The 25,131-nt window shown below is 43.6% G+C and overlaps 1 protein-coding gene across 2 annotated transcripts in view; it reads left to right on the top strand.

Moving 5' to 3' along the window:
* Positions 1–8,959: 8,959 nt before the first annotated feature.
* The window catches only part of dctn6 (dynactin subunit 6), an 85,904-nt gene continuing 69,732 nt past the window's right edge, over positions 8,960–25,131 (top strand). The window contains exon 1 of one of the 2 annotated variants that reach the window (XM_067992926.1): positions 8,960–9,065. In XM_067992926.1, the coding sequence (XP_067849027.1) occupies positions 9,031–9,065 (35 nt within the window). In that variant the 5' untranslated portion in view covers positions 8,960–9,030. The remainder of the gene's footprint in view (positions 9,066–25,131) is intronic. The other variant, XM_067992935.1, reaches the window with a different exon arrangement.

Raw genomic sequence — 25,131 nt, 5'->3', positions numbered from 1 at the left:
CAAAGAGCTGAAAGACCTGAAAGCCCTCTGTGGTCTTGTCTTTGATGTTGGGAGTATTTTAAGCATTTTAATCAATGTCTTTTTTATAAGCATATGCTGTCTTAAGTTTGTTAATTGTTTTCTCTATATATGTGAAAGAATTTGCATTTATATAGCACCTTTCATGACCTCAGGACGTGTTTTACAGCCAATGTATACACACATGTATTATTTTTGAGATATTGGGTCCTTCTGTTTTTGATTTTGAACTGATTTGGAGTAATTGACAGAATGAGTGTTTGATTAAATTATCAAATTATGAAACTGGTTTTCTGTGGATGGCCACTACAGACAGCTAGTAATGCAAATTAGGTAAATAGTCCCGAGGTGCACAATTTGGGATTAGCATGTAAAATTTGGCACTTTCTGAGTTCATAACCCATTCAGGGAATCAACATTTTTCAGGTGCATGAAAGCGTGCATGTATGTTCATTTCAATTTAATATTATGCTCCCAGAATATGGAAGACCTGAGGAAGACTTCTATGCTTTACATTTTAAGTTAAAGATGCTGGGGTGGATTTATTAATAAGATAAGAAAGGCCACACATTCCTCAAAGGAACAAACAGCTTGTAAACAGAGATGAGAGCTGAGGTCATTTAGCTATGTTACGTAAAACAGCTTATCTTGAGTTGCTAACGTGGCGTCAGCACTGTGGGATAGCTTACAGCTAGGAGATAAGGCCAGAGATGCTTACGTGCAGAACAATGCAGCTGAATAGTATAAAGATACGGCATGCTCCCTCTCAAAAACTCTCGATGTGGAGATGCCGGTGATGGACTGGGGTGGACAAATGTACGGAGTCGTACAACACCAGGTTATAGTCCAACAGCTTTATTTGAAATCACAAGCTTTCGGAGCTTTGCTCCTTTGTCAGGTGAGTAAAGGGTTCCATAAAGGCAATGCATATATAGTCAGAGAACAATGCCTGGTGATTACAGATAATCTTTCCAACTGCCCGTTATCACACCTCGGCAGAGAGATAATCACCGCAATCAAAGGTGTGGATGGTGTTCAGACAGGGAAACATTACATCCAAGAATACTGAATACACAAGGGGTCAGATAACAAAGACAGAGAGAGAGAGAGAGAGAGAATGACCAGTTGTATTAAAAACAGATTACTTTTTTTTGCTGGTGGGGTTACATGTAGCATGACATGAACCCAAGATCCCGGTTGAGGCCGTCCTCATGGGTGCGGAACTTGGCTATCATTTTCTGCTCGACGATTTTGCGTTGTCGTGTGTCTCGAAGGCCGCCTTGGAGAATGCTTACCCGAAGATCGGAGGCTGAATGTCCTTGACTGCTGAAGTGTTCCCCGACTGGGAGGGAACCTCCTGTCTGGCGATTGTTGTGCGGTGTCTGTTCATCCGTTGTCGCAGTGTCTGCATGGTCTCGCCGATGTACCATGCTCCGGGGCATCCTTTCCTGCAATGTATGAGGTAGACAACATTGGCCGAGTCACAGGAGTATGAACCATGTAGCTTAATCAATGATCATGCTGTTCTACTGGGCCCGGTCACTTCCTGATGTCTCCCTAATGTCTGACTGGAGAAAAACCTGTTCACCTGTCCAGTTCCCCATTTGGAGTGCAATAAGGACTGTGGCCGAGCAATAGTAAGGAGCCCCAGTCACCTGAATAATCATCGACTGCGAGGTGATCTGTTCTGATGTCACACTAGTCGTTAAACTTACAGACATTGATACCGGGTCGTCTGTAAGTGTAAAGGCTGCAATTCTCCTTAGATCGATGTTCGTATAGCTGTCGCGATCACCCTACCTATGGTGTCCAACACGACCCCACCCTCTATAGGAGTGCCCTTGACGATTTGGTCCATCAAAAGGGTCCTAATCTGAATCTGCTCTCTCAACATGGCCTCATTGATGAATGTGCGAACCTGTTCTCGTTGGAGATTATCATAAGCAACATTCGCTTTGGCTAGTAGGTCAAACAAAGTGCCACCCGCTGCCAAACTAACTTAACCTGGTCTCTAAGACCAGCTCATTGCCCCTCAGTACCAGACTGATGTACTGAGCAGCGTTCTGATGAGGCACTGCCTGATATTTAGTCCAAATAAACCACAACCTTTCAATCTGGGTCGAGGTCACCGCCTTTAAAGTCTCAACCTGATTATTGCTCTAGGACTTCCTTAATCTGAAAAGTTGCCACCTTGCCTAACCGATTCAGCACACCTTAGATCGTGTGTACTACCAACAGCCTTTTCAAGAAGACGTTTAATATCCTGAGCTCTTAGGTTGTTTAGTAAGTTCTAAATTTTTCAACCGCTCTATTACTCATTGACAGATTTAAGATAGAAAGGGGGGAGATAATTGATAAACTAATCAAATTTGGAGATGATAAAACCCCTGGACCATATCCACGCATATTAAAAGAAGTTAGGAAATTCATTAGAAAAGGGAATAGTGCCTGAGGACTGGCAGACAGCTAATGTTATTCCTATCTTTAAAAAGGGAGATAGAACTAGACCAGCTAGCTTAACATCACAGATAGGAAATCCACACTCGTCCATGTGACTGTTATTTCAGTCCCGGATTATTGTTTTTTTTTATTCGTTCATGGGATGTGGGCATCGCTGGCAAGGCCAGCACTTATTGCCCATCCCTAAAAGTTCTAAAAGTTTCCCCACCACTGAGGTTAAACTGACTGGCCTATAATCAGTATGTGAGTATTATTGGTACCTATATCTCATATATACTGCATGTAAGGGGTTATGTTTTATTATCTCATTGACTTGATTTAATAAAGTATTAATCAGACCTTTTTAAGTATTTCCCTACTCCTCAAACTTGTATTAGAGGTAAAGAATGTATGGCAATATCGCATAATAACACCTCCACATAAGGGTATGTCTGACAATATCCAATATACACCCAACAATCAGCAGCTGAGGTGCTGCAGTCTGCAGCTGGTCCATCAGAAGCCTGAGTGCCCAGAAATCACCGGCCATGAACATCTCAAGGCTCCCAACATGAGAAAGAGCAGCCTTCCACCAGCTTTGCTGAGTCCACTTACGGGCGAAGGAGTAGTAGAGCTAGGAAACCTTATAAGAAAGGTACCATGGTTGACACTTGGGTGAGAAATGAATGGAAGGCAATTATAGTGTTGGGAATTAAGTTCATCACCTTTATCATATTGGCACTTTTGTCTTCACTGCAGTTTCACAGCAGCTTCTGAGTCTGCACTATCAGTAAGAGTGAAGTGATGCATTTTGGTAGAAAGAATGAAGGGAGGCAATATAAACTAAATGGTGCCATTTTAAATGGGGTGCACATGCATAGATCTTTGAAGGTGGCAGGACAAGTTGAGAAGGCCGTTTAAAAAGCGTATGGGATCCTGGGCTCCATTAATAGAGGCATAGAACACAAAAGCAAGGATGTTGTGCTAAACCTTTATAAAACACTGGTTAGGCCTCAGCTGGAGTATTGTGTTCAATTCTGGGCACCACAGTTTAGGAAGAATGTCAAGGCCTTAGAGAAGATGCAGAAGAGATTTACTAGAATGGTGCCATGGATGAGGGACTTCAGTTATGTGGAGAGACTGGAGAAGCTGGGGTTGTTTTCCTTAGAACAGAGAAGGAGATTTAATAAAGGTGTTCAAAATCATGAACAATTTTGACAGAGTAAATAAGGAGAAGCTGTTTCCAGAAGCAGAAGGGTTGGCTACCAGAGGACACAGATTTAAGATGATCGTCAAAAGAGCCAGGGGCGACATGAGGAAACATTTTTTTATGCAGCGAGTTGTAATGATCTGGAATGCACTGCCTGAAAGGGTGGTGGAAGCAGATTGAATAGTAACTTTCAAAAGGGAATTGGCAAATACTTGGTCGGTTGGCTGAATGGTTTCATTGCAGGGTTAAGGAAATGGTGAAGGATGTAATGTTAATGCAGAGGGACTTTGTGTAAGTTTTGAGGGCATGGGAATGAGCAGACCATCAGAATCGCTGAGCAACTCATCCATTAAATCTCTTGCTGCAAGGTGTTGAGATGGTCCTCCTTCTTCTGCTGCTTCTTCGCCAATCCCTCTGGTCTTCCTCATGCAATGAGGGCTGCTCCTATTCGTATGCCTCCTCCAAATACAGATCTCTCTGAATGGCAAGGTTGTGCAGGATGCAGCACACCACTACGATGTGAGAGACTCTTCTGTATATTGTTGGGAGCCCACAGAGCTGTATAGACACTGGAACCATTTCTTTGAGGAGCCTTATAATGTGCTCAATTATGATCCTGCTGGTCCCATGGCTCTCATTATACCTGTGTTGTTCCGATGCGGTGGGGTTGCGGAACGGTGTCATGAGACATGTATGTAGGGGTATCCTTGTCCTCTAGCAGCCGTCCAGTCACAATCCTGGAATAGTCAAATATTGGGGGCTTAGTTGAATGTTGCACGATAAAAGCACTGTGATAGCTGCCTGGGTGTCTTGTACAAACCTGTTTCTGTGATTAGAGATGAGTACATTAATTGACTGGTAGCCTTTCCTATTTATGAAGGCTGCTGGCTGGTATTTTGTTGCCCTGATGTGTGCAGTCCATCGTACCTTGGGGACGTGGTAAGCCAGACACTGCTGCAACTCTCTCATGTCAATGGGGAAAGTGATGTACTGATTGGCCCTGGCACTGCAGTGAGGGATATGTGGGAGATGTCCTCTTTAGCATCCTGGAATGAGCCTGTTTTTTAACCGTGCAATGCAGAAAATGTGAATTGTCACGTAGTCAGGGTGTGAGAAATGTATAAAAATTGGCAGCTGTAATGACTATTTGGATTTGATACTGAGATACTGAGCTGAGACCTGTAACGTGTTTGAGTCCCCAACCTACCATGACCTGGTGTTGTTGTAAGTACAATCTGTTAAGTGTGTGCTATGTACAATTGGTTATACTGTATGCTTAATAAACTCTGAATGCTGACCTCAACATGGAAGAACTTTATTGATTTCAGGAGTAGATAGAACATCTAATCATAAATAAAAACCATCATCTAACACGAGGATGAGAATTTTAAATTTTAGGTGTTGGAAAACCAGGAGCCAATTTAGGTTAGTGGGTGGGACTTGGTGCAGGATAGAATATGAGCAGCAGAGTTTTGGATGATTTGAAGTTGATGATTTGAATTGACGGAGGCGGAGGTTGGGAGGACGGCTAGGAGACCATTAGAGTAATTGAGTCTTGACAAAGGCATAGATAAGGGTTTTAGCGGCAGATGGGCTGAGGTAAGAGCAAAAGTGATGTTATGGTGGCGGAAGTGGGTGGTCTTCATTGGAAGTTCAGCTTGGGGTCGAAAAGGACGCCAAGGTTGGTTTGGTTCAGCCTGAGACAGTGGCCAGGGAGGTAGATGGAGTTGGTGGCAAAAATGGCAGTTGATAGGTTGAGAGGGGGTTGGTGGACAGGTAGGGCTGGGTATCATCAGCATGCATGTGGAATCTGACACCATGGGCTCGATGTTACCAGGGCTGCGGGTTCGCGGTGGGGGGGCTATTGGGCGCTTGGGTAACGCGCCCGGCGAAATCAGGCTGCCCCCCGCGCGATCGCAGCCTAATTGGATCCACTTACCTGGTCTTCCGGGTTCCCCACTGCTGATCTGCGCGTCGGGCGGACTGCGCATGCGCAGTAAGCTCTGTCAGCTGGAGGAGCTCTGTTTAAAGGGGCAGTCCTCCACTGACAGATGCTGCAACAAATAGAAAAAATTACAGCATGGAGCAGCCCAGTTTAATGATGCCTCACTCCAGGTATCATTAGATGGGGTGAGGAGGAGGGGGAGGACAGAGATCTTCCCCCCGGTGGGCGGGAGGAAGCGGCCTGCCTCTGCCACCAGGAAGGCCTGGCTCGAGGTGGCATAGGAGGTCACCTGCACCACCAACATATTGCGCACCTGCATACAGTGCAGGAGGCGCTGCAATGACCTAAGTAGGTCAGCCAAAGTGAGTACACTTACTCATCCTCCTATACTCCGTCTGCCACATCACCGCCCCCACCCCACATCTCCTTCTGCACTGCCAACACTACTCTATCACATCACCCCTCATACCCACTCAAAGCTCATCATCATCTTACCTGCACTTACTCGCCTCGCCAGTACTCATCCCGCCACTACCACTCAACCCAATCCTCATACAATCTCATGGCTCCATCTCATACTCACCCTCTCATGCATCTCTTTCACGGTCAGCCTCACTCAACCTGCCACTACCTGTGCTGCAGCCACAGGGCATGCAATCCATATGTGCAGTAGGAAGCGTAAGGCAAATGTGTCGTGAGCATGAAGGGGATGCACAAGAGAGTTTGAGGGTTTGTCATGGTTTTTATTTCTATTTAATTTCTGACCAACTCACATCACATATTATATTGGCACCACTACTGCCACATCTTTGCGAATCTTGTCTGGTTTGTGCAATAATGCCCTTTCCTGAGGATCACAATGAAGACCCACACCTGATGCCACCCATTGTGTCACTGCAGAGTGGGTGTAGGTGTATTTGCAGGACTCTTTGGTGCAGACGACTGAGAGACGTTGGTGATGTCCCTGGTGGCACCCTGGAAGGATGCGGAGGAGAAGTTGTTGAGGGCAGTGGTGACTTTGACAGCGACAGGTAAGAAGATGGTGCTCGGGCCAGCCGGGAGCAGCTCGGCATGAAGGAGGCTGCAGATGTCCACGACTACATGTCGAGTGACTCTGAGCCTCCATGTGCACTGCTGCTCAGAGAGGTCCAGGAAGCTGAGCCTCAGTCTGTGGACCCTGTGGTGAGGGTAGTGCCCCCTGCGACGCATCTCTCTGCGGTGCAGGTGGATGTGTCACAGCACTCTGTTGTGGAGCTCCACATGTCAGAGGTGGACGGCTTGGCCGGCGAGGCTGGTGATGCTGTTCGCCCTCCGAGGAGGTCATGACTGCAGCTACGGCGGCCCCCATCCGGAAGATGTACATCTGAGGGGGTCCGCAAGGTAGGTACATGTCTCTGGACCCCGGGGTAAGTGTGCAAGTTGGTGAATTTGATTGTCAGGAGGAGGGTGGTGGAGGCCAAACTTTGTCCCAAGTGACAGAGTGGCCTCCTGCAATGAGTGAGGGTCTCCCCCCCCTCAACCTGTCAAATGGACCTATGCAGCTGCCACAGGCTGATAGCTGCAACACGTCCATTTGAACTGGGAGTGTTTCCCCCAGTATGGGAAACAGTCCCAGTTGTTTCTAAAATCCCACCCCTCCTGACATATTCCCTTAATCAGGTCTGTTAATGACCTGAAATACCTGGGTAAATAGTCTCAAGTGGCACCCCGCTGGCTTTAATTGCCTGCGGGAGTCCCACATGCGGGGGCTGCGCGCACACGTCGGCGCGTCTGTGGGGAACCCGGAAGTGGGTGGGTTGGAGCCGGGCTCCCGATCCGCTCTGGGATTCCCCGATTTTCGGAGGCCCCCCGCCAGGAACGCACCCGATAACGGGTGCTAAAATGGAGGCCCATGTTTGTGGATGATGTCACCAAGGGGCAGCATGTAGATGAGGAAGAGGAGGGGGTGAATGATGGCACCTTCACAGCTTCCAAGGTAATGTTGCAGGTGTGAGAAGATAAGCTGTTACTGGAATTTCTGTGATGTGGAGATGCCGGTGATGGACTGTGGTGGACAAATATAAGGAATCTTACAACACCAGGTTATAGTCCAACAGTTTTATTTGAAAATCACAAGCTTTCGGAGGCTTTCTCCTTCGTCAGGTGAGTGTGGGATTCCATGAAGGTTACCGCATATATAGTCAGAGAACAATGCCTGGTGATTACAGATAATCTTTCCAACTGCCCATTGTCAAGACTGGGTTCCCTCCCAGTTGGGGAACACTTCAGCAGTCAAGGACATTCAGCCTCCGATCTTCGGGTAAGCGTTCTCCAAGGCGGCCTTTGAGACACACGACAACGCAAAATCGTCGCACAGAAATTGATAGCCAAGTTCCGCACCCATGAGGACGGCCTCAACTGGGATCTTGGGTTCATGTCACGCTACACCACCAGCAAAAAAAGTTATATGTTTTTAATACAACTGGTCCATTCTCTCTCTTTCTCTTCCTTTCGGATGTTTCTCTCTCTCTCTCTGTCTTTGGGTTCGGACCGTTTGTATATTCAGTAGCCCTGTATGTAATGTCTCTCTGTCTGATTGCTTTGACAATTGTAAACAATTTTACAACACCAAGTTATAGTCCAGCAATTTACCTGACGAAGGAGGAAGCCTCCGAAAGCTTGTGAATTTAAAATAAAATTGCTGGACTATAACTTGGTGTTGTAAAATTGTTTACAATTGTCAACCCCAGTCCATCACCGGCATCTCCACATCATGATTGCTTTGACAAAGGGCAGTTGGAAAGATTATCTGTAATCACCAGGCATTGTTCTCTGACTAGATATGCGGTAACCTTCATGGAATCCCACACTCACCTGACGAAGGAGAAAGCCTCCGAAAGCTTGTGATTTTCAAATAAAACTGTTGGACTATAACCTGATGTTGTAAGATTCCTTACATTGGAATTTCTGTGGCTACGGTTGGACAGTTGCATTCACTGGTCAATGGAAGACATATTGGAGCAGCTCGTGTGGTTGACAAAGCTGCAGAGAAGAAAAGGAGGGATATGTCATCACAGTTAGAGAATATTGTTTTTTTAATTTCTTATTTAGGCCCCCCTTTTATAAGGGGGGGGGGGTAGGGTGTGTTTTATGTGCAGCAAATCAAAAACTAAAATAAGTGAGAGAATATTGTTAGTGATCTTGATTTGTAAACCGTGGGCAAAATTGCCTTTCCGGTGCATAATTATCTTGTGATCTTAGACCCACCGGTTTCAACGACAAAATAATTCTATCCCTTCTGCGACAAACTCGAACTCAATCTCAATCCTGCATACGCGCAGTAACTCCTCCCCTCAGGAGTCTGACGCTTTGTTTTCGTTACGCCAAATTTTTCTTCCGTGTCCAGTGCGTCGGCGCGCTAACGGTGGTTAGCGGCAAGATGGAGGCTTCGACGGGAAAACTAATACAGAAAAGGTAAAAAAAAAAGGCGGCCTAGGTCTGAATCGCGACAGCACTATGCCGAATGAACAAAAAATGGTTTCAAGGGAGGGCCGGGATTCTGCAGCATATCTGTGTTTAGATTTTATTTTAGAAAAAAGGGCAACACTTGGCACCGGATCGCGGGGTGGGGGGTGTAAATCATTCAGGAATTTTGAATGTAGCTCATTATCAAGCTGAACCAAGAGGGAGAGAATCAGCCCTAGTTGAGGCAGCCGTCCGGAAAGAAACAGGTCTCTATTAGCGAGAAGCTGGAGGAGTAGGAACGCCCCAGTATCGCTAATCTGAATGCGGAGAAGGTTGTTGATTGGCCGCTAGACATGCTACTTAGGAAAGAAAGAACTTGCATTTGTATAGCATCTTTCACGTCCCCAGGATACCTCAGCGCTCCACCGTCAATGAATTACTTTTGAAGTGTAGTCAGTGTTATGTAGGCAAATGCAGTAGAAAATTCCCACAAACAACAGAGATAAATGACCAGTTAATCCATTTTTGCTGTTGTTTGTCAGATGAATATTGACCAGGACAGTTCTTTTTTGAATATTGCCATGGGGTACACCTGAATGGGCAGACTGGTTGTCAGTTTAACAACCTCACCTGAGAGCTGGCACCTTTGACATTTTAGTACTGACTTAGTACTGCTCAGAAGTGTCAGCTGTGTCCTGGAGTGGGGCCTGAACTCATAACTCCCTCCCCTGAATTCCCAGTGTGCACAAACCTCAGATTGCTAGCTATGACCCATTGAGCTGTGGGAACTGTATTGATTATTGGTACTTCAGCAAAGTTCTATAATAGTAACCAAATTCATTCTTTGGGGTAGTCTGCGCTCTTGGTGTTGGCCTGCTTTTCTTCTCTTCAGGCTGTTAGATCCGTCCCTGTTTTACAAGCTTATCCTGTTTCAATTTTAGACCTGATTGTACCCCCCCACCTCTTCTATTGGTATGTTCGTTGTCTGGCATTTCTTTCATTATGCTGTTCAGTCCTGTTGTCTTGTAAATATCTTCTGTTTTTAAAAGCACATTACAGATCATTCTACTCATTTTTTTCTTTTTCTCCCCCTTGCTTTTAAATGCTGTTCATTTTTTTCAGTTCTGTTACAGGGTTACACCTGAAATATTGAGTAGTCTGTTCTCTACACAGATGCTGAATAATTTACCATGTGCTTTCAGCATTTTCTATTTTTGTTGCAGATTTCCAGCATTTACAGTTTTTTTTCCTTTTTATTCACGTTCAATTTTTCCTTATTGCATCCTGAGATTTAAAAAAAGATGTTATTGACCTCCCCTACACTGGTGACTTATCACATCAGCTAATTTTGTAGCATTACCATCTCCATGTTATACATATTTATAAATGGTGTAGGGACAAAAGGTGCAATGTGTTCTTTAATTTGGGGAAATGCCTTTTTATCTCTGATTTAATTTTATATTTAATTTAATAGGCTTTTTTCCCTAAAGAAACTTCAGGCATAAACCATGGCTTTGTAAAGTAAGCAATCATTTATTATGTACTAGAAAATAAAAATCAACACTAGAATTAAACATCCTCGGTTCATGCACAATTTAGAATTGCTTTATCAACAATAAAAAAAAACCTTCTGACTCCCCAAAATGCATTCCCTTTTGGAAAACAAAGGAAAGGTTATTTGTACTCGTGGTTAGCTCAGGCTTGTCAAGTCCCCATACACTGGTTGTGGTGTAGTACATGATTTTCTCTCGTCGTCATGTTAGCCATTTCAGAAGCAATCAATAAGCATGCATCCAGGTAGAAAGGGAGCCATGAGGGAGAAAGCAGGAGGTCCAGAGCTTTTTGAGTCCTTTATTTTTGAACCACACCTCTGGGCTGGTTACATGCCAACAATAGGCTTCTTCAATTTCAACACCAGGATTGATTGACACACTCATTTGTTTTCTTTTAGTGTCTTTAATGTCGCCAAGTTAAATAGGTCCAGGTTCTGCATATTACTGTGGTGATTTGTCCTACTTTTGGTGTCTTTAACGAGCTGTAATTCAACAGTCCTTTTGGGTTCAGCCTGTCCGGAGCTGATTTTATTCTTTATAAGTATTGGTAGGAGTGACCACCGCATAGTCCTCGTGGAGACGAAGTCTCGTCTTCGTACTGAGGACACCATCCAACGTGTTGTGTGGCACTACCACTGTGCTCGATGGGATAGATTCAGAACAGATCTAGCAGCTCAAAACTGGGCATCCATGAGGCGCTGTGGGCCATCAGTAGCGGCAGAATTATATTCCAACACAATCTGTAACCTCATGGTCCGGCATATTCCTCACTCTACCATTACCAACAAGCCAGGGGATCAACCCTGGTTCAATGAGGAGTGTAGAAGAGCATGCCAAGAGCATCACCAGGCATACCTAAAAATGAGGTGCCAACCTGGTGAAGCTACAACTCAGGACTACATGCATGCTAAACAGCGGAAGCAACATGCTATAGACAGAGCTAAGCGATTCCACAACCAACGGATCAGATCAAAGCTCTGCAGTCCTGCCACATCCAGTCGTGAATGGTGGTGAACAATTAAACAACTAACGGGAGGAGGAGGCTCTGCAAACATCCCCATCCTCAATGATGGCAGAGTCCAGCACGTGAGTGCAAAAGACAAGGCTGAAGCGTTTGCAACCATCTTCAGCCAGAAGTGTCGAGTGGATGATCCATCTCGGCCACCTCCCGATGTCCCCACCATCACAGAAGCCAGTCTTCAGCCAATTCGATTCACTCCACGTCATATCAAGAAATGGCTGAGTGCACTGGGTACAGCAAAGGCTATGGGCCCTGACAACATAGTCAGCTGTAGTGCTGAAGACTTGTGCTGCAGAACTAGCTGCGCCTCTAGCCAAGCTGTTCCAGTACAGCTACAATACTGGCATCTACCCGACAATATGGAAAATTGCCCAGGTATGTCCTGTCCACAAAAAGCAGGACAAATCCAATCCGGCCAATTACTGCCCCATCAGTCTACTCTCAATCATCAGCAAAGTGATGGAAGGTGTTGTCGACAGTGCCATCAAGCGGCACTTACTCACCAATAACCTGCTCACCGATGCTTAGTTTGGGTTCCGCCAGGACCACTCTGCTCCAGACTTCATTACAGCCTTGGTCCAAATATGGACAAAAGAGCTGAATTCCAGAGGTGAGGTGAGAGTGACTGCCCTTGACATCAAGGCTGCATTTGACTGAGTGTGGCACCAAGGAGCCCTAGTAAAATTGAAGTCAATGGGAATCAGGGGGAAAACTCTCCATTGGCTGGAGTCATACCTAGTACAAAGGAAGATGGCAGTGGTTGTTGGAGGCCAATCATCTCAGCCCCAGGACATTGCTGCAGGAGTCCCTCAGGGCAGTGTCCTCGGCCCAACCATCTTCAGCTGCTTCATCAATGACCTTTCCTCCATCATAAGGTCAGAAATGGGGATGTTCACTGATGATTGCACAGTATTCAGTTCCATTCGCAACCCCTCAAATAATGAAGCAGTCCAAGCCCGCATGCAGCAAGACCTGGACAACATCCAGGCTTGGGCTCATAAGTGGCAAGTAACATTCGCGCCAGATAAGTGCCAGGCAATGACCATCTCCAACAAGAGAGAGTCTAACCACCTCCCCTTGACATTCAACGGCATTACCATCGCCGAATCCCCCACCATCAAGATCCTGGGGGTCACCATTGACCAGAAACTTAACTGGACCAGCCGTATAAATACTGTGGTTACAAGAGCAGGTCAGAGGCTGGGTATTCTGTGGCGAATGACTCACTTCCTGACTCCCCAAAACCTTTCCACCATCTACAAGGCCCAAGTTAGGAGTGTGATGGAATACTCTCCACTTGCTTGGATGAGTGCAGCTCCAACAACACTCAAGATGCTCGACACCATCCAGGACAAAGCAGTCCGCTTGATTGGCAGCCCATCCACCACCCTAAACATTCACTCCCTTCACCGGCGCACAGTGGCTGCAGTGTGTACCATCCACAGGATGCACTGCAGCAACTCGCCAAGGCTTCTTCGACAGCACCTCCCAAACCCGCGACCTCTACCACCTAGAAGGACAAGAGCAGCAGGCACATGGGAACAACACTACCTGCACGTTCCCCTCCAAGTCACACACCATCCCGACTTGGAAATATATCGCCGTTCCTTTATCGTTGCTGGGTCAAAATCCTGGAACTCCCTTCCTAACAGCACTGTGGGAGAATTTTCATTACACGGACTGCAGCGGTTCAAGAAGGCGGCTCACCACCACCTTCTCAAGGGCAATTAGGAATGGGCAATAAATGCTGGCCTCGCCAGCAACGCCCACATCCCATGAACGAATAAAAAAAAACTTTCATTTATCATGTGTATTTATGCTACATCCTCTTGGGATGCAAAGGTAAAAAGATGTACCTTTGCATTCTGAACCTAACAAGTTACATGAGTGGGTTATGCATTAAGGTGGCGAAGGAAAAGTTACAATCAACATGGGGTACCTTCCACCAATGTCTAACAGCTGCGTAAAAAATGTTTCCTCATGTCACCTCTGGTTCTTTTGCTGATCACCTTAAATCTGTGTCCTCTGGTGACCGACCTTCTGCTATTGGAAATAGTTTTTCCTTATTCACGCTATCAAAGCCGTTCATGATTTTGAACACCTATAAATTCTCCTCTCAACCTTCTCTGTTCAAAGGAGAACAACCCCTTCTCCAGTCTCTCCACATATCTGAAATCCCTCATCCCTGGCACCATTCTAGTAAATCTCTTCTGCACCCTACCTAAGGCCTTGACATCCTTCCTAAAGTGTGGTACCCAGAATTGAATACAATACTCCAGCTGGGGCCTGACAGTGTTTTATAAGGTTTAGCATAACTTCCTTGTTTTTGTACTCTCTGCCTCTATTAATAAAGCCCATATGCTTTTTTAACAGTCTTCTCAATTTGTTCTGCCACCTTCAAAGATTTGTGTACATACACTAGCTATACAAAACCCTGGTTAGACCGCACCTGGAGTAGTGAGCAGTTCTGGGCACCGCACCTTCGGAAGGACATATTGGCCTTGGAGGGAGTGCAGCGTAGGTTTACTAGAATGATGCCCAGACTTCAAGGGTTAAGTTACGAGGAGAGATTACACAAATTGGGGTTGTATTCTCGAGAGTTTTGAAGGTTAAGGGGTGATCTGATCGAAGTTTATAAGATATTAAGGGGAACGGATAGGGTGGATAGAGAGAAACTATTTCCGCTGGTTGGGGATTCTAGGAGTCGGGGGCACAGTCTAAAAATTAGAGCCAGACCTTTCAGGAGCGAGATTAGAAAACAAAGGGTGGTGGAAGTTTGGAACTCTCTTCCACAAACGGCAATTGATACTAGCTCAATTGCTAAATTTAAATGTGAGATAGATAGCTTTTTGGCAACCAAAGGTATTAAGGGATATGGGCCAAAGACAGGTATATGGAGTTAGATCACAGATCAGCCATGATCTTATCAAATGGCGGAGCAGGCACGAGGGGCTGAATGGCCTATTCATGTTCCTACTCCCAGGTCTCTCTGTTCCTGCACCCCCTTTAAAATTGTACCGTTTAGTTTATATGGCCTCTCATTTTTTTCCTACCAAAACGTATCACTTCACGCTTCTCTGTATTAAATTTCATCTGCCGTGTGTCTGCCCATTTCACCAGTTGCCTATGTTACATTGTTTACTACATTGCCGAGTTTCGTGTCATCTGCAAACTTTGAAATTATACCCTCTATACCCAAGTCCAGGTCATTAATATACATCAAAAAGAGCAGTGGTCCTAATACTGACCCCTGGGGAACACCATTGTATACATCCCTCCAGTCTGTAAAACAACTGTTCACCACCACTCTTCTTTCTGTCTCTTAGCCAATTTTATATCCACACTGCCACCTTTAGTCCCCTGGGCTTTTGGGATTCCATTCTTATAAGACAATCCGAACCAATACAAATTGGGTAATTTAGCCCCTTACTACTTGAAAGTAGTGCAATATATATTTATCTCTGATTTGAATTTGCCAGGCAGAGGTCCCTGAGCTTACCAAAGTTTTATCTCCGTAAGGTACATTTGGAGGCCAGTCTTTTTAAAAGGTAGGTCAGGCTTCTGTCTTTTGAACTTCTTAAGGAAGGTTTCACTGATTACTGATTTTTCACATCCTAAACAAAGCAAAGTTTTCATAGAATCATACAGCACAGGATGGTGCCCATGGTTCCTGCTCTGAAAGAGCTACTAATTAGTCCCACTCCCCTTAGCCCTGCAAAATTTTCCTTTTCAAGTATATATCCAATTCCCATTTGAAGGTTACAATTGAATTTGCTTCCACCACCCTTCCAGATCATAACAACTTGCTGAGTATAATATTTCTCCTCATCTTTCCCTTGGCTCTTTTGCCAGTTATCTTAAATTTGTGTCCTCTAGTTACCAGCCTCAATTTTGAACACACCTGTTAAATCTCCCCTTAACCTTCTCTGCTGTAAGGAGAACAATCCCAACTTCTCTAGTCTCTCCACGTAACTGAATTCCCTAATCCCTGGTACCATTCTTTTAAATCTCCTCTGCACCCTCTTTAAGGCCTTAACATCCTTTATAAAGTGTGGTGCCTTTCTTTACTTTTACAGGTATGTATACAATGTCACTGTCATCCTTAATGCTACATAGTACTTGAGCATGCTTTAATTTATCTCCTTCGTCTCCTTGAATAATTAGGCCATTTGCCAGGAGCGCTCTCATTAGAATCACAGAATTGTACAGTACAGAAGAGGGCCATTCCACCCATAGTGCCTGTGCGGGTTCTTTGAAAGAGCAATCAAATTAGTCACCCTCATGCTCTTTCTCTATATCCCTGATTTTTCATTTTCAAGTTTTTATCCAATTCCCTTTTGAAAGTTATTATTGAATCTACTTCCCCATCATCCTCTCAGGCAGTACATTCCCGATCATAACAACTCGCTGTGTTTTTTAAAAAAAATCTCCTTATCTCCCTTCTGGTTCTTTTGCCAATTATCTTAAAGCTGCGTCCTCTGGTTACTGACCCCCCTGCCAGTGGAAACAGTTTCTCCCCTATATTGCCTCTTGTCCTTCTTCCTTCCTAAATGCATCACTTCACACTTTTCTGCATTAAATTTCATTTGCCATGTGTCTTGTCCTTTCACCAGTCTGTATGTCCTCCTGAAGTCTATTATTGTCCTCCTCACTGTTTACTACGTTTTCAAGTTTCATGTAATCTGCAAACTTTGAAATTTTGCCCTGTATACCCAAGTCTAGGCCATTTTTAATATACGAAAAAGAGCAGTGGTCCTTACACTGACCCTTGGAGAACACCGGTGTATACTTCAGTTTGAAAAACAACTGTTCACCACTATTCTGTCCTTTATTCATTTAAGTATCCACGCTGCCACTTCCCCTTTAATGTTATGGGCTTCAATTTTGTATGCAAGTCTAGTATGGTACTTTATTATATGCCTTTTGAAAGTCCAGTTACACAACAGCAACCGCACTACCCTTTCTGTTTACTTCATCAAAGAACTCAATCAAGTTTGTCAGACACTATTTGCTTTTAACAAATCCGTGCTGGCTGTCATTTATTACTGATCATTGTTTACTGATTCCTGTCCTCTTAAACAATCTTAAACACTTACTTCTGAAACAAAAATCTTTAATCCTTTGGGTTCCAGCTCACTCTTAATAACTCTTCGCTTTGATATAGAAATAAAATTAATTCTGACTCTTCACGTTACTTATTTATCTGGGTCTCCTAGCCATAGCAGAGTAGATTTTGCGGATCGAACAAAGTTAATTTTTAATATTGAATCTTCTCGTTCAAGAAAACAGGTTTCTACTGTTATCTCATGATCTTGGAGATATTTCCCATATGGTATGGGCTTTTTAACTTGACACCACAAGACTTCATTACTGGGGAGAATCTTTTTAAGCAAATCATTGCCTATCAAAAACTCGTCTCCATATTTATCTGTGACATACACAGATAATTTTCCCTATTTTAATTTTAATCCAAACTTTTCCATGTGGCTTTTAAGAGTTCCCTCCATCAGCTATTATATGCAGATCACTAAGATTCTTCTTTTGATCAATGACCAATTTATCAAACATGCTTCTTGTAATTAAAGTTACTTCTGAAGCTGTGTCTATTAAAGACTCACAACTATATCTTTCTATAGTTTCTAGATCCTGCTCATTAAGATTTTTTGCTGTCCTCTATATGGCCTTCTGTAAAAATGTGGGCTTCTTTGCTGACTAGAAATCTGCCTATTTTGGTAATTTCCCTGTCTAGTATAATTTTTGTTTTTCCAATATGAGTTTCCATTTATTGGACATTGAGTGTTAAATCTTCACCCCTCCGCAACCCCCCCCCCCCATTTCAAGGGAAGGCTTTGAACTGATTTCACTCACTTTTGCCTCGGGTTCAAATTTTACCTTACTTTACACGATTGGTTACTCCAACTGATCCTGTAGGTCCATCTCTTCTCTGTTCGTTAAGAAATGCAGAGTTTAAATGTCTTTCTAATTCTTTGAAGAACATAAGAAATAGCAGCAGGAGTAGGCGATACGGCCCTTCAAGCCTGTCCCACCATTCAATAAGATAATTTCTTTTAAAAGTCACAATGCCTGAAATTGTGACTTCAGTCTAAACAACAGTTCGTAATCCTTAATTGCAAAACAAAATATCTTAAGATGTAAAAATTAGGGTGCCCACATTTTGCATCAAAACTATGTAGGGTCAAAAGACACAATGTGTTGTTATTTCTCTACACAATTTAATTTTATATTTAATTTAATGGGCTCTTTTTCCTAAAGAAACTCCAGGCATAAATGAACCATAGAATCATAGAATGGATACAGCACAGAAGGATGCCATTTGGCTCATCGAGCCCGTGCTGACTCTTTGTAAGAGCAATCCACTTAGTCCCATTCCCCTGCTCTTTCCCCGTAGCTCTGCAAATGTTTTCCCTTCAGGTATTTATCCAATTCCTTTTTGAAAACCATGATTAAATCTGCTTCCACCACCCTTTCAGGCAACACATTCCAAACCATAACTACGTAAAAAGTTTTTCCCTCATGTTGCCTTTGGTTCTTTTGCCAATCACCTTAAATCTGTGTCCTCTGGTTCTCGACCCTTCCATGAATGGGAACGGGTTCTCTTTATTTACTTGATTTAAACCCATCATGATTTTAAACACTTCAACCAAATCACCTCTTGACCTCTGCTCTGAGGAGAACAACCCCAAGCGGCCCTTAGAGGAGATTGTTCGGGTACACGAGGCAGAAAGGTAGGGCAACTAAAGCCAGAGCTCCCTGGATGACAAAAGAGATGGTGAGTAAGATGAAACGGAATAAAGGGGCGTATGACAGATGTCAGGTTGATAACATAAGTAAGAACCAGGCAGAATATAGAAAGTTCAGAGGGGAAGTGAAAAAGGAAATAAGAGGAGCAAAGAGAGAGTATGAGAATAGACTGGGGGCTAACATAAAAGGGAATCCAAAAGTCTTCTACAGGCATGTAAACGGGTAGTAAGAGGAGAGGTGGGGCCGATTTGGGACCATAAAGGAGATCTACTCATGGAGGCAGAGGGGATGGCCAAGGTACTAAATGAGTACTTTGCATCTGTCTTTACCAAGGAAGAAGATGCTGCCAGAGTCTCATTAAAGGACGATATGGTTGAGATACTGGATGGGCTAAAAATTGATAAAGAAGAAGAACTAGAAAGGCTAGCTGTATGTAAAGTAGATAAGTCGCCCAGTACGGATGGGATGCATCCTCGGTTGCTGAGGGAAGTAAGGGTGGAAATTGCGGAGGTACTGGCCGTGATCTTCCAAACATCCGTAGATACGGGGGTGGTGCCAGAGACTGGAGAATTGCAAATGTTACACCCTTGTTCAAAAAAGGGTGTAAGGATAAACCCAGCAACTATAGGCCAGTCAGTTTAACCTCAGTGGTGGGGAAGCATTTAGAAACGATAATCCGGGACAGAGTTAACAGTCACTTGGAGGAGGGTAGATTGATTAGGGAAAGTCAGCACAAATTTGTTAAAGGCAAATCGTGTTAAACTAACCCGATAGAGTTTTTTGATGAGGTAACGGAGAGGGTAGATGAGGGCAATGTAGTTGTGTATATAGACTTTTAAAAGATTGTGGTGTATATAGTCTGTAGGCTTATCATCAAGATTGCAGCCCATGGAATAAAGGGGGCAGTAGCAACATGGGTACAGAATTGGCTAAGGGACAGGAAGCAAGAGAGTATTGGTGAATGGTTGTTTTTCGGACTGGAGGGGGGTGCACAGTGGTGTTCCCCGGGGGTTGGTGCTGGGACCTCTGCTTTTCTTGATATATATTAATGACTTGGACTTGGGTGTACAGGGCACAATTTCCACATTTGCAGATGACACAAAACTTGGAAGGGTAGTAAATAGTAAGAAGGATAGTGATAGACTTCAAGAGGATATAGACAGGCTGGTGGCATGGGTGGACACGTGGCAGATGAAATTTAACCCAGAAAATTGCGAACTGATACATTTCGATAGGAAGAATGAGGAGAGGCAATATTAACTAGAGGGAAAAATTTTAAAAGGGCTACAGGGACAGAGAGATCTGGGGATATATGTGCACAAATCATTGAAAGTGGCAGGGCATGTTGAAAAAGCGGTTAAAAAAGCATACGGGATCCTGGGCTTTATAGAGGCATAAGAGTACAAAAGTATGGAAGTCATGATGAACCTTTATAAAATACTGGTTCGGCCACAACTGGAGTATTGTGTCCAGTTCTGCGCACCGCACTTTAGGAAGGATGTGAAGGCCTTAGAGAGGGTGCAGAAGAGATTTACTAGAATGATTCCAGGGATGAGGGACTTTAGTTACATGGATAGACTGGAGAAGCTGGGGTACATCTCCTTGGAATAGAGACGGTTGCGAGGAGATTTGATAGAGGTATTCAAAATCATGAAGGTTCCAGACAGAGTAGATATAGAGAAACTGTTCCCATTGACGGAAGGGTCAAGAACCAGAGGACATAGATTTCAGGTGATTGGCAAAGAACCAAAGGTGACATGAGGAAAAATGTTTTTACACAGCGAATGTTAAGATCTGGAATGTTCTGCTTGAGGGGGTGGTGGAGGCAGATTCAATCATGGCCTTCAAAAGGGAACTGGGTAAGTATTTAAAAGGAAAAAAATTGCAGGGCTACGGGAATAGGGCGGGGGAGTGGGACTAGCTGGATTGCTCTTGCATAGAGCCGGCGCGGATTCGATGGGCCGAATGGCTTCCTTCCGTGCTGTAACCTTTCTATGATTTTCCAGTCTATCCACATAACTGAAGTCCCTTGTCCCTGGAACCATTCTAGTAAATCTCACCTTCTTTGAGTGCGGTGCCCAGAGTTGCACACAATACTTCAGCTGCGGCCAAAGTGTTTTATAAAGGTTCAACATAACTTCCTTACTTTTGTACTCTCTATGCCCAGGATCTCATATGATTTTTTAACGGCTTTCTCAACCTGTCCTACTACCTTCAAAGATTTGTGCACAAATACCCCGAGGTGTCTCTGTTCCTGCGCCCCCTTTAAAATTGGACCATTTGGTTTATATTGCCTCTCCTCGTTCTTCCCCCCCCCCCCCCCCCCCCTAAAAATATTATCACTTTCATCTGCCATGTTTGAAATTGTGCCCTGTACACCCAAGTTGAAGTCAATATATATATCAAAAAAGCAGTGGTCCTAGTACTGAGGAACAACACTGTATACCTTCCTCCAGTCCGAAAAATAACCGTTCACCAGTACTCTCTGTTTCCTGTCACTTAGCCAATTTTGTATCCGTGCTGCTACTGCCCCATTTATTCCACAGGCTTCAATTTTGCTGACAAACCCATTATGTGGCACTTGATCAATTGCCTTTTGAAAGTCTACATACACAACATCAACTGCATTGCCCTCATCAAAAAATTCAATCAAGTTAGTTAAACACGATTTGCCTTAAACAAATTATTATACGTTATGGAAAAAAAATCAACATTAGAATTAAATAACATCTTTGGTTTATGCACGATTTAGAATTGCTTTAACAATTTATTAAAAAAAAGCTTGCTGACTCCCAATAATGGATACCCTTTTGGAAAACAAAAGTCTATCTTAGACAAACCCCTTAATGAAAGTTTATATGTACTTATGGTTTTCCCAGGGTTGTCAAGACCCTCTAAGTATCTTGATGGACACAGGTTGTGGTATAGCATCTGGTTTTCTCTCGTGGTCAGGTCAGCCATTCCAGAAGCAATCTGTAAGCCTGCATCCAGGTAGCAAGCGAGCTGTCAGGGCGATTGTTGAATTTTTTTGAACCAAACCTCTGGGCCGGTTACTTGCCAACAATAGGCTTCTTCAAGTACAACCCCAGGATTCAGTGTCTTAATGCAGCCAACTTAAGTAGATCTTCATCTGGTCTGGAGCAAGGTTCTGCAAGTTGCTATGCTGATCAGTCCTACTTTTGGTGTCTTTAATGAGGTGCAATTCAACAGTCCTTTTTGGTTCAGCCTGTCTGGAGCCAATTTTATATTTTTATTAAAAAATGTTGTTTACCATATGTATCTTTACTACAATTTTAAAAGGGAAGCAGGAACAGAGACCTAGTGATTCACATACACAAATCTTTGACAGTGGCAGGACAAGTTGATGATGCTGTTCAAAAGCATACGGAATTCTTGGCTGTACAAAAGCAAAGAAGTTATGGTTAACCTTCATAAATCACTGGTTAGGCCTCAGCTAGAGTATTGTTCCAATTCTGGACACCATACTGTAGGAAGGATGTCAAGGCCTTGGAGAGGGTGCGGAGGAGATTTACCAGAATGGTGCCAGGGATGAGAGACTTCAATTACCTGGAGAGACTATGGAAGCTGGGATTGTTCTCCTTAAAGCAGAGAAGGTTAAGGGGAGATTTAATGAGGTGCTCAAAATTATGAGGGGTTTTAGTAGAGTAGATGGGGAGAAACTGTTTCCACTGGCAGAAGGGTCGGTAACCACAGGTCACGGATTTAAGGTAATTGGCACAAAATCCAAATGAGGAGATTTTTTTACGCAGCGAGTTGCTATGATCTGGAATGCACTGCCTGAGAGTGGTTGAAGCAGATTTAATAGTAACTTTCAAAAGGGAATTGGATATATACTTGAAAAGGAGAAATTTGCAGGGCTATGGGAAAAGAGCAGGGAGTGGGACTAATTGGATAGCTCTTCAAAGAACCAGCATGAACATGATGGGTTGAATGGCCTCTTTGTGTGCAGTATGATTCTATAATATAGTGCAACAGTAAAAAAAAATCTATCCTTAACCCCTGTCTTCTCAGCTCCTGACCACCCTATTTCACTTCTCCCCCATGCTTGCTGATTCGTCTCTCTCATCTGGTACCATCCCCATCAAAACTGCCATTACCACTCCCTTCCCGTTATTCTGATCTCTACCATTATAATGCAAACTTTTTAAACTGACTATATATTCTCCCATTTACTTAGATTTTTAAAATTGCTTTGCCAAATTGAAACTGATGTTTCTACTATTATGCCTTGATTTCTTTCTTGGGGGTCACCCTGTGCTGAGTCAGTTCTATTCATTTTATATTTATGCCAGGTATTTTTTTGACCAGTATGCAGCACTTTACATTCAGGATGTTAAATTTAAGATGCCCAATTGCACAACTGCTCAAAATTGTTTTGTAAATCCTTTGCTGCATCCTCTGTCCTCCCTATTTTTGTGCAGGCTATTTGTGCTAAGGATTCCTATAGTTTTTAGTTTAATTACAAGCCTTTTGCGTTTAACTTTGACAAAAGATTTCCAAAAATCCAAATAAATTATATGAAGTGCCGCTATCTGGTTTATCTGTAACACCCTCAAAGAAGATGAGATTTGTCAGGCAGGATCTTCCCATTCTAAATCTGCACTAGAACCATGGAGATTTACTTCACAGAAGGAGGCCATTCAGCCCATTGTGTCTGTGGTAGCTCTTTTCCAGAGCAGTCCAAAACTAATTTGACTGCCCTGCTCTCTTCCCCATAGCCCTATATCTTCCTCTACTTCAAATGTTGATCTGTTTCTTCCCAGTTCAAATGTTTGAACTGAGGTTGCTGCCTCAGTTACTCACTGGCAAGCATTCCATTCTTACAGCTCTCTATATAGAGAAATTTCTGCTAACCATTCTTTTAGTGGCAATTTTAAATTCATGATCCCCCCCCCCCCCAATCACTGACTCCTCAGCTAGAGGAAATTGTCCTTCCTTATTCAATCTCTCAAAATCCTTTGTAATGTTAGAGACCGATATTAAATCTCTTGCCCTTCTCTGCTGCAAGGGAACAGTTCCATTATCTCAAATCTCTCTTCATATCCATAGTTTCTTGTCCCTGGTATCATCATGGTGAATCTATACTCTGCACTCTATGGTTACAATGGGGCGCCCAAAACTGCACACAGTACTCTAACTGTGACTTAACCATTGGCTTGTACAAATTAATCATTACCACTATGCTCTTATACTCTATGCTTCTGTTTGTACCATATGCCTGATTTTTGTAACCAGCCTTCTGTGAGACACATATCTACATATACTGCAATCCCTTTAATCTATACAGTCACATCTTCAAAAAACTCTATTAAATTTATCAAACGTGACTTACCTTTAACAAATTGATGCTGGCTGACTTTCATAGAATAATAGAAATTTACGGCACAGAAGGAAGCCATTCGGCCCATCGTGTCTGTCTCGGCCGAAAGAGCGATCCAGTCTAATCCCACCTTCCAGCACGTGGTCCATAGCCTTGTAGGTTACAGCATGCAGTGTAAGTGCATATCCAAGTACTTTTTAAATGTGATGAGGGTTTCTGTCTCTACCATCACTCTAGGCAGTAAGTTCCAGGCCCCTACCACCCTGTGGGTGAAAAACATTCTCTGGTCCCCTCTAATTCTACCAATTACTTTAACTCTATGCCCCCTGGTTATTGACCTTTCTGCAAAGGGAAATAGGTCTTTCCTATCCACTCTATCTAGGCCCCTCATAATTTTATACACCTCAAATAAATCTCCCTTCAGCCTCCTTTGTTCCAAAAAGGTTCCTCAGCCTATCCCATCTTTCCTCGGAGCTAAAATTCTCCAGTCCTGGCAATATCCTCGTAAATCTTCTCTGTATTTTCTCTAGTGTAATCACATCTTTCCTGTAATTTAGTGATCAGAACTGTACGCGGTACTCTAGCTGTGGCCTAGCTAATGTTTTATACAGTTCTAACATAACCTCCCTGCTATTATATTCTATGCCTTGGCTAATAAGGTAAAGTATCCCGCATGCCGCCTTAACCACCTTATCTACCTGTCCTACCTTCACGGATCTGTGGACATGCACTCCAAGGTCCCTCTGTTCCTTTACACCTCTCAGTATCCTCCCATTTATTATGTATTCCCTTGTCTTGTATGCCCTCCCCAAATGCATTACCTCACACTTCTCTGGATTGAATTCCATTTTCCACTTTTCTGTTCTCCTGACCAGTCCATTGATATCTCCCTGCAGTCTTCGGTTTTCTTCCTCGCAATCAACCACACGGCCAATTTTTGTATCATCTGCAAACTTCTTAATCGTGCCCCCTATGTTTAAGTCTAAATTATTAATATATACCACAAAAAGCAAGGGACCTAGTACTGAGCACGACGGAACCCCCACTGGAAACGGTCTTCCACTCACAAAAATACCCGTCTTCCTGCCACTGAGCCAATTTTGGATCCAACTTGCCACTTTCCCTTGGATCCCATGGGCTTTTACTTTTTTGACCAGTCTGCCATGTGGGATCTTGTCAAAATCCTTGCTAAAATCCATCGACCTCTTCGTTAACTCCTCAAAAAATTCAGTCAAGTTAGTCAAACACGACCTTACCGTAACACATCCACATCCGTGCCTTTCTAAATGATGATTAATACTGTCCATCAGAATTGATTCCAATAATTTGCTTACCACTGAGGTTAGGCTAATTGGCCTATAATTACTCTGGCTATCCCTTTCTTCCTTTTTGTACAAC

Source organism: Heptranchias perlo, chromosome 1 (assembly GCF_035084215.1).
Source record: "Heptranchias perlo isolate sHepPer1 chromosome 1, sHepPer1.hap1, whole genome shotgun sequence".
NCBI lineage: Eukaryota > Metazoa > Chordata > Chondrichthyes > Hexanchiformes > Hexanchidae > Heptranchias > Heptranchias perlo.
This window is presented reverse-complemented; position numbering and strand designations above follow the sequence as displayed.